Source organism: Pterocles gutturalis, unplaced genomic scaffold (assembly GCF_000699245.1).
Source record: "Pterocles gutturalis isolate BGI_N339 unplaced genomic scaffold, ASM69924v1 scaffold18735, whole genome shotgun sequence".
Classification (NCBI taxonomy): domain Eukaryota; kingdom Metazoa; phylum Chordata; class Aves; order Pterocliformes; family Pteroclidae; genus Pterocles; species Pterocles gutturalis.
This window is the reverse complement of record NW_010143829.1, coordinates 1629-15954: the sequence shown is the minus strand read 5'-3', so window position 1 is coordinate 15954 and position 14326 is coordinate 1629. Positions and strand designations below refer to the sequence as shown.

The window sequence follows — 14326 nt, the reverse complement described above, 5'->3', positions numbered from 1 at the left end:
TCCCTTATGAAGGCTCTTGCTAGCGAGCCCAAATGCTGTCATATCCCATCACTGCAGACCAACTACTGGAACAACAGAGCTCAGCCTAGACAAGCTTTGTTACTATTTTTCTATTCATTTCCTTAAACCCCACACCAAGTTTGTGATGCACAAGGCTCGCAGTACAGGCTACATCTCATTGCTTACTCCAATTCTGTAACACTTATCCAAAAAAGTGGTTCCACTAGACATAAGGGAAAATAAACAAGTAGATAATAAATAATAAGCATTAACAAATATATTTACCACTGCCAACTAATCCACACACTTTCTGTGGCCTTTGGAAGCCTCTTGAAGTTTTTTCAGCTTGTAAGAAACCTATTCAGGAAATAAACTCTGGTATTGTAACTTAAGATGTCCAATGGCTAGACTGAAAACTCATGATTCATTTTACAGATGACAGTTATTTAATTTACTATCAAAATGAGTATTAACAGAAATTGGGCTTCAGTACAGACGCAAACAAGACAATGCCTCTTACCAGCTCTACACACCACTGTCTGCCTAGTTCCAGACTGTCAAATCCTCGCTCTAATCCCCAGGGGCCCTGAGGAACTGGGAGCTAATGATCAGAGCCCACCTCACCTCTAACCACTGGGATGAACAAAGAGTTAAGAGTTTTAGATTGAGATATAAAGTTTCTATCCAGTTTCAGACACACCAGTGGAGCCCACAAGTAGTTCCAGTTTTTGCTACTTTTGACAAAAGGGGAACCATATCTCAGTGCAAGCTTATCTCCCAAATCATGCACCATGACAGGCTCTATTACATACATACATATATATGTATGCACCACCTATCAGGTACTGTACAATTTGATTAAAACACATGCGAATAAAAATACTTCAGTCATCCGGAATATTAAAGGCAATACTTCTGTTTTTACAGGTCCAGAAAAGCAAATCTTACAGCAGCTGCCAATGCTCAACGAGCAAAGGTAACAAGAACAGACAGTATTACATTGAAAGCTCTAGTGCTGACACAGCAAAGTTTGTCTTTAGGACACGTTATTCAGGAATAAAAATTTCTTCACCGAGTGATCAGGCATTGGAACAGGCTGCTCAGGGAAGTGGTGGAGTTACCATCCCTGGAGGCATTCAAGAAACATGTAAATGTGGTGCTTGGGGACATGGTTTAGTGGGTTAGGTGGTGTGGGTTGACGGCTGGACTTGATGATTCTGGAGGTCTTTTCCAACCTTAATGATTCTGTGATTCTATGAACTTAGCATCCGAGAATCAGGCTGCACTGCAGACATGCTTAACATTCACTTGTTCTGTAGCAAAGGGGGACACTGTCTAGATTAATTCTAGGAGGAAAAAAGAGCACATTAAAGCTGTAAAAGTAGCTAACACTGAAAAGAGCAAGAACTAAATCAGGGATACATATTTGTTATGTTCTTATTTGTTACGACACTAAATGAAGTATACTCTCAATCCTTTAAAATACACTTGTGTACAAGGAAAAGTAGATGTCTGTGTATCTTCAAATATCTATAAAACTCCAAACCTACTTTTTAAATTAAAACTTCAGAAGAATTAAACTCCATGTTTATTACGTCTCGTTACTGCATTTAACTGCACATTAATGCAAACAAACAAATTTACAATAGTTACACTCATACATGTAACTAGAACCCTACTGATGACATTTTAACAAAATTACAAAGAAGTTTTAAGTGGAAAATAAGAAGGGAAGCAAAAATGAAATTAGGTAAGGCAGAGCAGCGTTCTACTATGGACTGTAAAAGAAATCTCACTAATGTACACAAACAGTGTCAGGGCATGAGCATCAAACTCACCTTTAGCAGAGTCCTAGTGATGTCTTGTTCCCTCTGACCAGTTTTCACATTCTTCATCTTTAAATCCTCAGTATCATGATCTTGTTCAGTGGTAAAGAGCATTTCTAAAAGGTAACTTCAGCAGAAGTCCCTTCCTGAATAATTAGGGTCTTCAAAATTCTATTAAATTTAAAATGGAAACTATACTCTTAGTATTTGTTACTCAAGATAGCCATCACCACCTGTTTGTCTTTCAGCAAACACCCCTGCCCACATAGCTTGTAAACAAAACACCCTTAAACACATAATTATACAGTCATTCACATAGCATTCAGCTGATGCACAGCAAAAGTACAACTGCAATGCTAAGGACAAAGTCCTCCTGTCCCAGATAGCAACATTCATATCTCTGCAAGCTTCACAGGGAAAAAGGATGTGAATCAATTTCTCCCTGAAAAGCACATGGGAAAGCATTAACATGCAATTACCAGAAAATTCACGCTTTTAAAGAATATGCTATCCATAAAACAAAGCCTTTGCACTGATACACGGAAGAGTGAGCTACATCGCAAGGATAATGTTTCTGATGACTTAAGACACGATCCAAAACCCAGACTCTCATCCAACCTGTATCAGTATTGTTCTATGGCTAAACAATGATGATGCTTCTATGGAAGTTTTGCATGTACTGTACAGAGACACAAAGGTGTTTTAATACCAGTCAGCAAATACATTTTTACAATGGCCATCTGTTTTCTTTTGGGGCTAAATTCTTGATGAACGATGGCAGGAAAGCCCCTCAGTCACCTCCCCTCTGATGACTTAAAGGCTAGGCTCGCGTATGTGCACTAAACTTAAGTAAAGATTCTTAGAAAAGCTTCAGAATAGTCAAATACCACCGCCATTCCAGTCCCTCTCTTTAGAGGGAATAGCCTACTACTGAACAGTAGGCAGGATTTGTATCATCAACACGCTGGAGAGGGGTGCAACTGGGGACACATTATGAAAAATACTCTCAATCACATTGCTACATTACACCACCACGTCTGTTTAATTCAGCTAATCAAGAAATGTTCTGGCAGTATCTTAACGCTCTACAACCAAGTTTTTCTTTTTGTTTCAACTCCAGCTCTACATGTTGGGAAGCCCATCCCAACTATATTTTTCACTATTTATGCATAAAAGCAATGTGAACCAAGAAAAAAAAAATATTGTTTTGAATTAAATCAGAAAAATAGCTACAGCAGAGAAACCATGTTAATATGTACATTGGAATCAGAAATACTGTTTAGTAAAAACCCTGCAGTACTGTGTACACTTCAAAAAATTTCTACCTTTGAGAATAATGATGCCACTAAACTGCAACTTTTAATCTATGTTTGCAGCATACCGACAGGAAGACAAAAGTTCCAGGGTGAACTAAAAATTTCATTACAGTAACAATTTTTATTGCATGTTTAAAATGCACTTTTAAAAAAACAAATAGTGCACGCTGGCTTCACTTTAATCTCCTGAAATATGCACTTATGATGGAAAGCCCTGGGGCTACAGATCCATCTATGATGTTTATTAACAGAATATAATCCCAGTACATTTTCCCAGGGGACAGTATTTAGCTCCGGAAGATTGTCAACCCTGTACTCTAACACACTTGAATTAGTTGTTTGTATACACTAAATCCATTTATTTTAAATTTATTTTGTCTACATTTAGTGAAATAAAAACATCGCCCTGTACAATCCACCATCAGCAGTGAGTACAACAGCAAAAATTATTATACAGTTTATACACACTAAAATCTTTTCCTTTTTCCTATAAAGAAACCAGAACAAATCTAATCAATATAGACTTTAATTTAGAAGAACTCAAATTACAGAAGGGAAAGCCAGAATTCTTATGGTCTTTTCTGAGCCCCCAGAAGTTCCTGATTCACGTTGTTGGAACAGTGAGTGCAGCTGGAAGAGTGAAACATGATCACGTTGTCTTCCTGGGTCTTCAAAAAATTACCAAATATTTAAATTAAACATGGCTAGTTAAAGAAACATTTGAAGCAGAGCAATATAACTGGGAATTTTTCCTTACTAGTTGTGGGTTTTTTAAACCCAACTTATACAATGCGCGAAGTGCTAAGCAACGCTACAGAAACACATTTACATCAACACTGAAGATCCGGGGAAATGAAATTCCAACAATTTTATTTTTTTTTAAATGAGCTGTATTTTCTAAATTTGTTTTTATTTTTCTGTTTTCATACAGTATTGAAAACAAACGCGGCACATTCACATTTTCCCGAAGAATTGTAAGGATGATCTCTACAGGGATAACGTTGAAAAGCCTGAAGCTCAATCAATTGATGTTGAAAACTCTCAAAAGGAGTAAAAGGTTTGATCTGAATGGTCTAGAACATGTATTGTAATTTAATAGAAGAGATGGTCATCTTAATATTAATGATTTAAAAGAACTTCCCAGTTCATGCGAAGAGTATAGTCCAAGAATAAATCAAATTTTCTGAACACATTTTATGCTACGTAAGTGTATACTTTGCGATCCTCAGGTGTTCGTGCCAAATATTCTCTCTCAATAAGTCCTTCAATACGTTTTTTAATAACAACTGGACTTGGTAAGAATCGGGCCTTCAGCTGCTGAGTTACCTAAAATATAAGATCAAAACCAATAACATAAGGGCACAGGGAAAGTAAGATAATTAAGTATCCTAACTGATCAAAATAACCAGAAAAACAGATTTAGAAAGGGTTGTCTACAACCATGAAGCACAAGCAGCAGTCTGCAAACTTCTGACAGTTTTTTCTCCCCGATCAACTGCTTGCTCATTGTCGGGCATGATTCAAAGTACTGACCTTCTACAGAGGCATAGTCTCAACCTGAGAATCCTCTCAATTTCACAGCCCTAAGGGAGTTCAAGAGTGGAAAATGCGTACTATTCCTGAAGCTGTCAGAACTTTGGAGTTAAGAGCAGCAGTACTCTAAGAGCTCAAATGTCTCAAGCCTGCACCCAACCATCAGTTAGCAAGATCAAAGCAGAAAATAATTCATGTTAAGAACAGTGTTTTTTCTTGCCAACTGTTATTTCAAGGAATTTGGTAGCATCATAATAGCACTAAAAGCAGGAAGGAAAATTAGAGACACCCACGAGTACATCCTAAAATGAAGGGTAAGGATTTAGACGTCTTCAGATAGACAAGGAGGTAAAAAAAGGATGGATTAAACACAGCATCCCTCAAAAGCCTTTCAGAATCATGTTAGTGAGAGCTGTGTAGCTTTCATGAATTAACAGGAAAAGCAAAAAGAATTCCCAGGCCCATATCAGAACTGTGTACAAGTATACCTCTGCTACTAGTACATTGTGTTGCATCTTCTTCCTAGATTTCATTATCCGAACTATAGCAGCTTCTATCTCGTGTTTTCTGTCATCATCTACTTTCTGCCTTGTTTCTTTCCTTTCTGGATCAGATTCTCCTTGTTTGGCAGCAACTTAAAGAAAGAGAATATAAAGTATGTTAGCAAAATTAAAATTAATTTGTGTAAGTATTAGCGTCACTATTTATTTCATCTAGACATCAAGTTATACATTGCTGAGTTTTGATATTCTCAAACTTGATTTTTTTACGAAAAGCAGTCACAAGGACATATTAACACTTTCTGTCATATTTTGATACTAACTGACAAAGTAACAATCTGTTATTTAACTATTGCTATGTTAAAATTTGAACAGCACTCAAATCTGCTTACAGGCACTGCCAAGCCCTACACTCCCATTGAATATTACCCTCTTTAATACAGCAAATAATCCATTACTTAAAATGGAAAAAGTATTGAAAATTTACTTTACAAACTAGTTAAATACTTTAAAAGTTCATCAGTCAGAAGAAATAGTCCAACTTTATCCTCATCAAATGAATTATATTCTTTGCATTCGGTTCTCCTATTTATGCTTTATTGTCTGCCCTTACGTCTAGCATTTCTTACCCTTTCACCCAAGCACTATTATAGCCAAGCCCTCCTCCTACACTGCTATACCACTTTCCCCCCTGCCCTTCTTCACTCAAAAGCCCCAAGTATTTATTGGTTTTAAAGATACATATAAGCAGTCTTCTGTGTAAGACAGAAACAAAACCACGAGTACCAAATTTGCTCTAAAACCATTTTGAGCCCCAAAATCATATTCCCCATTCACAGACATTTGTGGAGTGGAAATGAAAAAGCAGAATTCCACTGAAGCTCAAACAGTTGTCACAAAATTTACTTTAACTATGCCAAGGAAGAGCCTTGGGCCCTGATCAGAGGGTTCTCAACACCTTAATTTGGCCGCTGCACTCCTGCTCACCAGAAAAATTCTCCAGACATGGCAAATGTGTTGGTACCACAGCACTCTGCATGTGCACGATGCTGGTCTAGCCATCACTTACGCGGAGGGATACGTACAATGTAATGGATGGAGGTACTATGGAGTTTTACATGCTTACATCCCTGCACACAGCGTGCTGCACAGGAGCCCAAAAAGTTACATTACATGCAACAAACAGCATGTAAATTACCAATGTTGCACTTAAAACACTGCCAGTGATGCTGTACATTTTATGTACTGAGACCTGCAGAGTCAGAAAATATTTTTAGATGTACTAAAACTAAGAACTAATCTTCCAAAACACTCTATGGAGTGTATCCACAGCAATGCTACAACTCAGAAATTATTTCTAGTGAGCTTTCTAGTCAAAAGGTATCAACATTACTTATGCATAACACAAACCAGCACTTTGATGAGCTAATTAAGTGGTATTGTACTGACCAGCTTCTCTTATTTTTTTTAAACCCAATTCATTGCCCAAAACCACTATAGCCACCTGGCACTTAGAAATGGCTGTTGTATCATGGACTAAAAACATCACTCAATTGCACAGCAGTATAGCAACTTATGAGGCAATCTTCTTACTTCTGAATAAATCAGTAGCATATTTTCAATTTTACTATTTAATTTGAAATTTCTCTTTTAACATTTCCTTTTAAGAGATAATCACAAATTTTGTAAAACAAAAGGCTTAACTGTGACTTCCACACTTTTCTCAGTATTTAAATTTTCATTTTAATGCAACCAATCATCAACAAATAATATATTATTCTCTTCCTTTTACTTGTATGAACATCAATCCTGCAAAAGATAATTTGGCATTTAACGCAGTTTGGGGACAGCAAGACAGTAGAATATAGAGCTCACTTACCCGTCTGAATCTTGACTCTGTGTAGTTTAGACGTGAACTGATCATTCACTGTAAATATATGACCATTTTCTATTTCTTTTGATTTAGGCTCTTTTGTAAGAACACGTTGTGTTGGTTTGCCACAGGCAAGGGACTGTAGGGCTCTAACCAGTTCTCTTTCAGGGATATCAGTTTCTTGCTGAATTTCCTAAAGAAAAATACCTTAATTAGTTTATGGTTATGGCAGAAGCAGTATGTTTTGCAAACAGCAGCACTGATTGCTTAAAATGTCCACATTCAAGTGTGCAAAATACTACTACTATGACAGTTGTGAGGCTTGAGAAGTTAGAATTCATTCAGTAGCAAAATCTCGAAATGTACTATGCAAAGTGATCCGCCCAGGTCAATGCACAATGATTTCTGTCAAGTAAATAGTCACCAAAAGGTAAAAATAGAAGAATGAATAACCAGTTGCTTCACTTCACTGTCATTTTTGAGAATGCTGAAAGGATTTGTTCACTGTTTCCAACAGTTGCTGCACACAGTGAAACCAACCTTCTAAGAAACTCAGTGACGGAAAACATCCATGATGTTCCTGAGCATTCCTGATGACGAACTGTGTAAATGCTTTTGCATTCAGCAGCACTGCTGAAAATAAGATCTTTACAAATGGAAGCAAAAATGGTCTAGTTTCACCATAACATAGCAATACTGTCTCAATTAATAACACCTCCTTTATGAATAACCTGAAACAATATATTTACAGCCCAGATGTCCTTGGCTAGGATTAATTAAAAAAAAAATATCACAATGCAGCAAAGGTATGAAATTTGAAGAATGTTTGTAAAAACATGTACATGACTTGTTGCACCTCTGTTAGTACTCTTAAGAGCTCAGCAGAGAGCCATATGTTAGGTCAGTCACCAGTGATCATGAGTTAGTAAGCAAATTATAGTGGATGCAGAATGATGTCTGAACATGCTCTAGGAGTAGGCCAACTACTACTGCTTCCTCAAACCCAACTTGTTTACTGAGCTCCCATTCATTAGAAGTTCATTTTAGCCTTATCTCTACTTTATTCCTTTTTCGAGCTTGAGAAAACTGCAGACATTTCTCATTTCACATTCCCATTCAGACTCTTGAGGGACCTCTAGCAGCAAAAGATTAAACTACCAAAGAGAAAAAATAAACCTCACAGACATGTAACTGTCCACGAGAGCTGTCACTTTCCCAGCTTCCTCACTATTGGTTCCAAGAGCAGTATTCAAGCTCTTCCACTGTCCCCATAAATTCTTAATGCTTATGGCACACCAGTCAAACTGATGACCTTCAGGCTAAAAGCAGCCGTAACCACACCCAGTGACCAAACACTAAGATCTGCAAAGAACTATAAAGAACACGTTCTTTAAACAGTGACCAGAAAAATCAAACTTCAGAGTAAACTAAGCTCTACTAAAGGATGTTATTTCCTGAGTGTACTCAAGTTATTTAAAAGCAATCCAGAAAAAAATAGCACTCCTCTGTGGTCATCCACCACTGACAACATGCAATAAAAGTAATTTGGATGTACTGGCCTCTCCTGGGACTCAGAGTGCACGTCATATATATCGCAGTACCAGGTCTTCGTAATGCTGAGGCTCAGTCAGAATCTGCCTTACCTTCCAACTATAGACCCAACATTACATGTACAATGTAGACTTTATGCAAAGTCATGTGAAATTGTGTTTTTGACATGAGTTCAAATTCATGTGAATGAGGTAAATAAAAAAATTTCAGTTAGTCTAAAATGTAAAAAATTTAGAATTTTTGATACCTACTACATATGAATGATTAGGTAATAATAATGTGTTCTTAAACATAAAAGTATTCTTAGCATATTGCATTTAGAAATATTCATAGTATTTGAAATAAGTGATGTGTACCGCTTATTTTAACTGTTTGCTAGCATCAAAATGCCTCTTCCCAAGCAGCTCACAGAAAGTTACCATCTCTTCATTTGTTGCTTTATTTAAAACACAGTTGTCACCTTCACGCATTTTTTCCAGAATTAGCACAAAGCAGTACTAAAAAAACCCCCAAAATGCTATAATCCTTCACGTGGTCAAGAACACAAAGTCTTACTGAAATAGATTGATCAGCATAAACTTAACCAACCAAAGGAAGGCGACACTTAGTTTTTAGGACTTTGGTAAATGTAAAGCCTCGAGGCTATAAACCAAATCTAGCTTATTAATGATGTAATGCCTGTGACATGCAGGCTCCCAAACATGGATTTTGATCAACATCTAAAATTAATCTTCTCAAAATTAACTAAATTCTACAAGGAAATGTATATACTCTGCTTTTGATGAAAGTGAAACAAAGAGCTAAAATGGAATTTGAGGGGTTTTTATGCTAAGCATCCTTGTACTAACCACTGTGTATTTCTGTGTTGATTTTACTTCAGTGTCGCCTTCCAATTCGGCCACCAACGTACGCAAACCATTTCGGTTTCAGAATTTATAAGCTAGCATTAAAATAAGAACCACAGAAGGAAATGCACTGTAATATGCTGCCTCAGAAGAAGGCACAAACTTCAAATTGGATAAAAAAGTGCAGCTATGAATGTAAATGGGGATAACAGATATTCCTGTGCTCTCTTCCCTTCAGTCTGTAGCATGTAATTTTTCTAAACATATTTTTATATAAGACATTTGATGTAACAGTGAAAAATGTATACGTTTTTTCCCCAATCTCCAAAAATGCCTTATTTTAAAAACCACACTGGAGTCATGCACCAGAGCAGTACTGATTCCACAATCTTAGTTTTAAAATATTACCAGCTGAGCTCTATCTGGAGGCTACAAAAGGGAGAGCCTGGGCATGGAGCTGCCTCTGTCCAGTTCCATATAAGAAAAAAAAGTTTATTAGAAGAAAAATGTGCAGCAGGAAATTAGAAGGAAAAACATTACAACATTTTGTTGAAATGACAATTTTTTTTTTTTTTTTTTAATTTACAGACTTTGACTTGTACATCTTCCAAAGCTAAGATCAGCAAAAGAGAAAAACAGGTAAGCCAGGTTTTAGTTCTAATCTCTCATTTTTGTGGAATTATTCAACGTTTACTACAGTTGCATTTATATTTCTTGTTTGTTAAAACTACAGAAAGAATCAAAAATTTTCCCCTTATTTTTAATGTAATCATTAAAAATTTGTGCATTTCACAATTTGAAATACTGAAATGTACTGTAACTCACAGAAAAGCACGTTGCATGAGACTTGATTAGAAAAAAAACCTGAATTCTATGAAGGCTCGCATGAAAATCCTTCCTCTTAGTTTCAAGTAGCATTAACCTTGACCCATACGGCTACCAGTTCTTTTGCATATATAAATAAAACATTGCTATACAGGAATACAGTAAATTACTACATTTTTGTGAAGGGATTTTGTTATGCAATAATCCTCTAAGTTTCTGTAGCATATTACGCATCATTATGCATCATCGTTATCCCGTTTTTCTCTCAATCACATGGCTTAATCGCTATTAGGACTACTGTGAGGATCTCTTCAAGTTTGCAATTAATAATCACACTGAATGCAAAACCAAGCAGCAAATCTGTTCAACTGTGAAGGCAACTTCAAATTAATCTGTTCAGCTGTGAATCTGCAGAAACCCTTGTTTATCAGTTTTATGCTTACACAAGTACACACCATAAGTCATCTCTCATGCGATGTTGCAGTAAAAGCACTAACTTGATACAACAGAGAAATAACAGTCTCCCAGCACTCAACAATTAATCACGGTATTCAATAATCAATGAACAAAGATAAAATTCATTCTGCTCTTAAGTTCTCATAAACTTTCCTGGCTGGAGTTAAAGACAACTCCCACACACTTCACCAAAGAAACCAAACAAAACAAATATGCCTCTTAATGTTTTAGTTACAGCAGGAGACAAAGTAAGAGTTTAAGAACTCCCAAACCAGAAATAAACACAACATAGATAACCTAAAAGCACAAGGAGATATTTCTCCATCATCTGGTCTTAGTAAAATAATATAGAGCACATATTAGAAATTGTATTTTTCACTGCTCTACCAAGTATAATTTATTCAGATATGGGTGAGGCTCTCTACTACTAACAAAACTTACAATTTTGTGGAATAAGGTAGCCACCAGCCCAATTTCAAAACTAACTTAAGACAAAATGAGCTGTTAAACCCCTCTCTGGCCCCCACCAAGTATTCTGCAGAGAAAGTATTCAAAGCTATAAGGCTCCTGCAATAGATTTCACAACATGCTCTAAAACAATCTTTTTTTCAACTATGAGTAGTTTATTAAGAACCTCTTATCAAACCATGCCTTCCTTAATCCCAACAGAGAGCATTTCAAAGAAACATTCTTTATTAAACAGGCTAGAAGTATGCCAAATAAGCTGAAAACAAAATCCAAATAAAAGGGCAAATGATTACTATGCATAGCACAGTCAAAAGTAGATGAGAAAACCTGGAAATTGACTCCGTTTCAAACTAAACTCATACTGCTTTTCAAGGCTGTCAACGCTCTCTCAAACAGAAGATAACACCTAAAGGTAAACTATTAATTGACATTAACAATACAATGCTCAAACCTCGTAGCAGAAGATCCTCCATCACTCCCAAAGCCTTGTTCATCATTGTCTATCAGCTGACCACGCCAACCCTTCCCAGCAATTCTCCTCTAGTCTCCTTGTTAAGAACCTATCTGGACCTTCTTCATCATCCTTTCTGGCTCACCAGCTCAGAGAAGGGATGAAAGTTCTTTGATTCATCCTACAGCTGACACCAGCCTGCCAGTTTAAGCACTTCTGTATTTAGTAAGCCAGAATACAGACAGTTCTCCACCCTTTGGCCTTTAAATCCAGTTTCTCAAAGATAAAATGAGCAATGGAGCCTCCTGCTGCATTCCAACTTCAGCTTTTCTGTAGCTCTATGGCCTAGGAACAACCACACTCACAACTCTTCAACATTTCTGAAAACTTGTGTTCCCAAATAATTTCCTCCCCTGGGATTGCTTCCCAGGGGCATTGCTAATGATCTGCTTCCAGTATTTATTGGCCTGATCCACACTCAAATAGAATGAAAGGCACCTCATCTTCAAAGGTCTATTCAAGAGGAAAAGAATGTGCCTAAAAAAGTTACTTAAAATCAGGTGAGAAAAACACAATGCTTACCTCAAATGTGTATTTTTCTCTGTTATTAAAGAGCATTAATATCGTCATCTGGAAAGTGGAGACTTGCAATATGTGCTTCCGCGTATTTGAGCCGGTTACTTGGGCACCTCCTACGCCAACCTCTGAGCCATCTTCCTGTTTTAAAATTACAAAACTACTATTAGATTATTTTCCACTGCAAAATATTCTACCTCATTATGACGAAAGTTATACGATGAAATAATTATCTAGAAGATCAGTCTACACAAGTGACAGAATAGCATATGCCTGGTGGCATAAACAGAATGTTTCTCCAGTAGCTTAGAATCACAGGGTGATTGAGGTTGGAGGCACATCTCTAGGTCCCAGGATCCAGCAACCACTCAAAGCCAGGCCATCTAGAGCAGAATGCTCAGGGCTGTGTCCAGTCAAATACTGAGCATCTCCAAGGACAGAGACACACTACCACCTCTCTGGCCCCTGTTGCACTACCTGGCCATCCTCCAGGTTTTTTTTTACGCTTAACTTTAAAATTATAAAAATATTTATCCCACAGTAACATCATTTTAACATCCTCACAAATGTACATTTATATTAATACCTTGTGTCACAAAAATCTGTTTCATTTTGCACTGCCTTCTATGCTCCCAAGCATCAGGCCATTACAACCTCTAGCATTTTAGAACTGGTCTAAATCACTACCAAATTATTTTCTTGTATACATAAACATTAAGCATTGCACTTCTGTAATCTCTACTAAAATTCTTATGTTTGAAAAAGTGTTGTCTACATTGCTAGCACTCTGCACATGAAAAGCAGGCTAAACTTGGCTTAACAACGCTTTTTCACATTAAAAAATTACCGTAAACAAGTTTAATTTCACTTGTGACTGATTCACAATCAAAAAAACCCAAAGCACTCAAACTACTGAGGTCTCTTCAAGATCAAAATTACTACTTTTCTACAAGGTAACAAAGAGATGATGCTAAGTGATGCAAATTAGTGAGGAAAAAAAGTCAAAACAAAACTCCTACAAAGGAAGAATCAGACCATAAAGCCAATGGAAGGCATCTTTTTCTTATATTGACAATGGGTAAGCTTTTATTTTACAAAATTCTGAAGTTATTACAAATGTGCATTTGCTTACTTGTAAAAAAAGACAATATTTTCATAATCTTGATACTTTACCTTTTTAACAGGGCCGTAGAAAGTGGCATTGAGATCGGCAGAACCCATATGATGCTGGAGTGTCAGCTGTCGCCCACTATGTTTGGCTAAATAAAATCTGTAATATAATTGAATTAAAAACTTAATACATAGTTCACATTTTATATCTAACTGCTTTAAACAGTTACATACTCTTCATAGCTATTTAAGGACACTACAAAATTTTGAACTTTTGCTTTTTCAAGACATTAACTATCGTTAGAATTTTAATTAAAAGCTTCCAAAAACTCAAGCCTCATAATATGACTATTGCATTCTCTAATTTTTGCATGAACTGCAGAAGAGCAGTAGGCTACCATGTCTTTAACTCTAATGGTAAAACATATCTGTAAGTTAAGTTCAGAAAGTTTCTTCTTAAAACCTCTACCTAAAAAACTATTATAGTACATACCTTCTAAATATTTCAAAAGCATGTCTGGGAGCTGGAGGGATGTTGCACTTTGGTGTGGCTGACTGAGTAGGCCAGTAACCTGTTGTGAGGACCCGCACTGTAAGATCAACACCACCTAATGAGACCTAAGGACAATTGGAAGAAAACAACCACTATTTTAAAAGAGGATCATGTTTCACCATTTTTCTATATCAGTGTAGAATGTATAGAATTTTCACAGACTAAGGGAAAAAACAGACGTAGCTATAAACATTATTTTTACAAAGCCAGACAAATTAATTCATCATTATCAGAGTAGATGATACAGGAAAAATCCTCCAGGTTATTCCCCTCCGGCATTTAATAGTACACAGAATTTACAAAAATTCCTAACCAAGAATGAAATGTCTGTGATTATAAACAGAACTCATAACACCTGTGACAATTCTTTCTAAACAGGTTTTTAACAATATACAGTAAAGCCAGGTTGCTAAAGGTATCAGTTTCAAAATGTCTGTTTATAA

The 14326-nt window shown here is 36.5% G+C and overlaps 1 protein-coding gene across 1 annotated transcript; it reads right to left on the bottom strand.

Annotated features, from left to right (window-relative positions):
• Positions 1-3988: 3988 nt before the first annotated feature.
• Positions 3989-13948, bottom strand: LOC104470092 (cullin-3; the record flags this gene model as incomplete). The annotated part of the gene is made up of 6 exons (XM_010084891.1): positions 3989-4468; positions 5164-5309; positions 7055-7241; positions 12227-12361; positions 13394-13490; positions 13824-13948. Coding segments are annotated over 6 exons (822 nt in total), but the record flags the coding sequence as incomplete, so codon positions are not given.
• Positions 13949-14326: the final 378 nt, after the last annotated feature.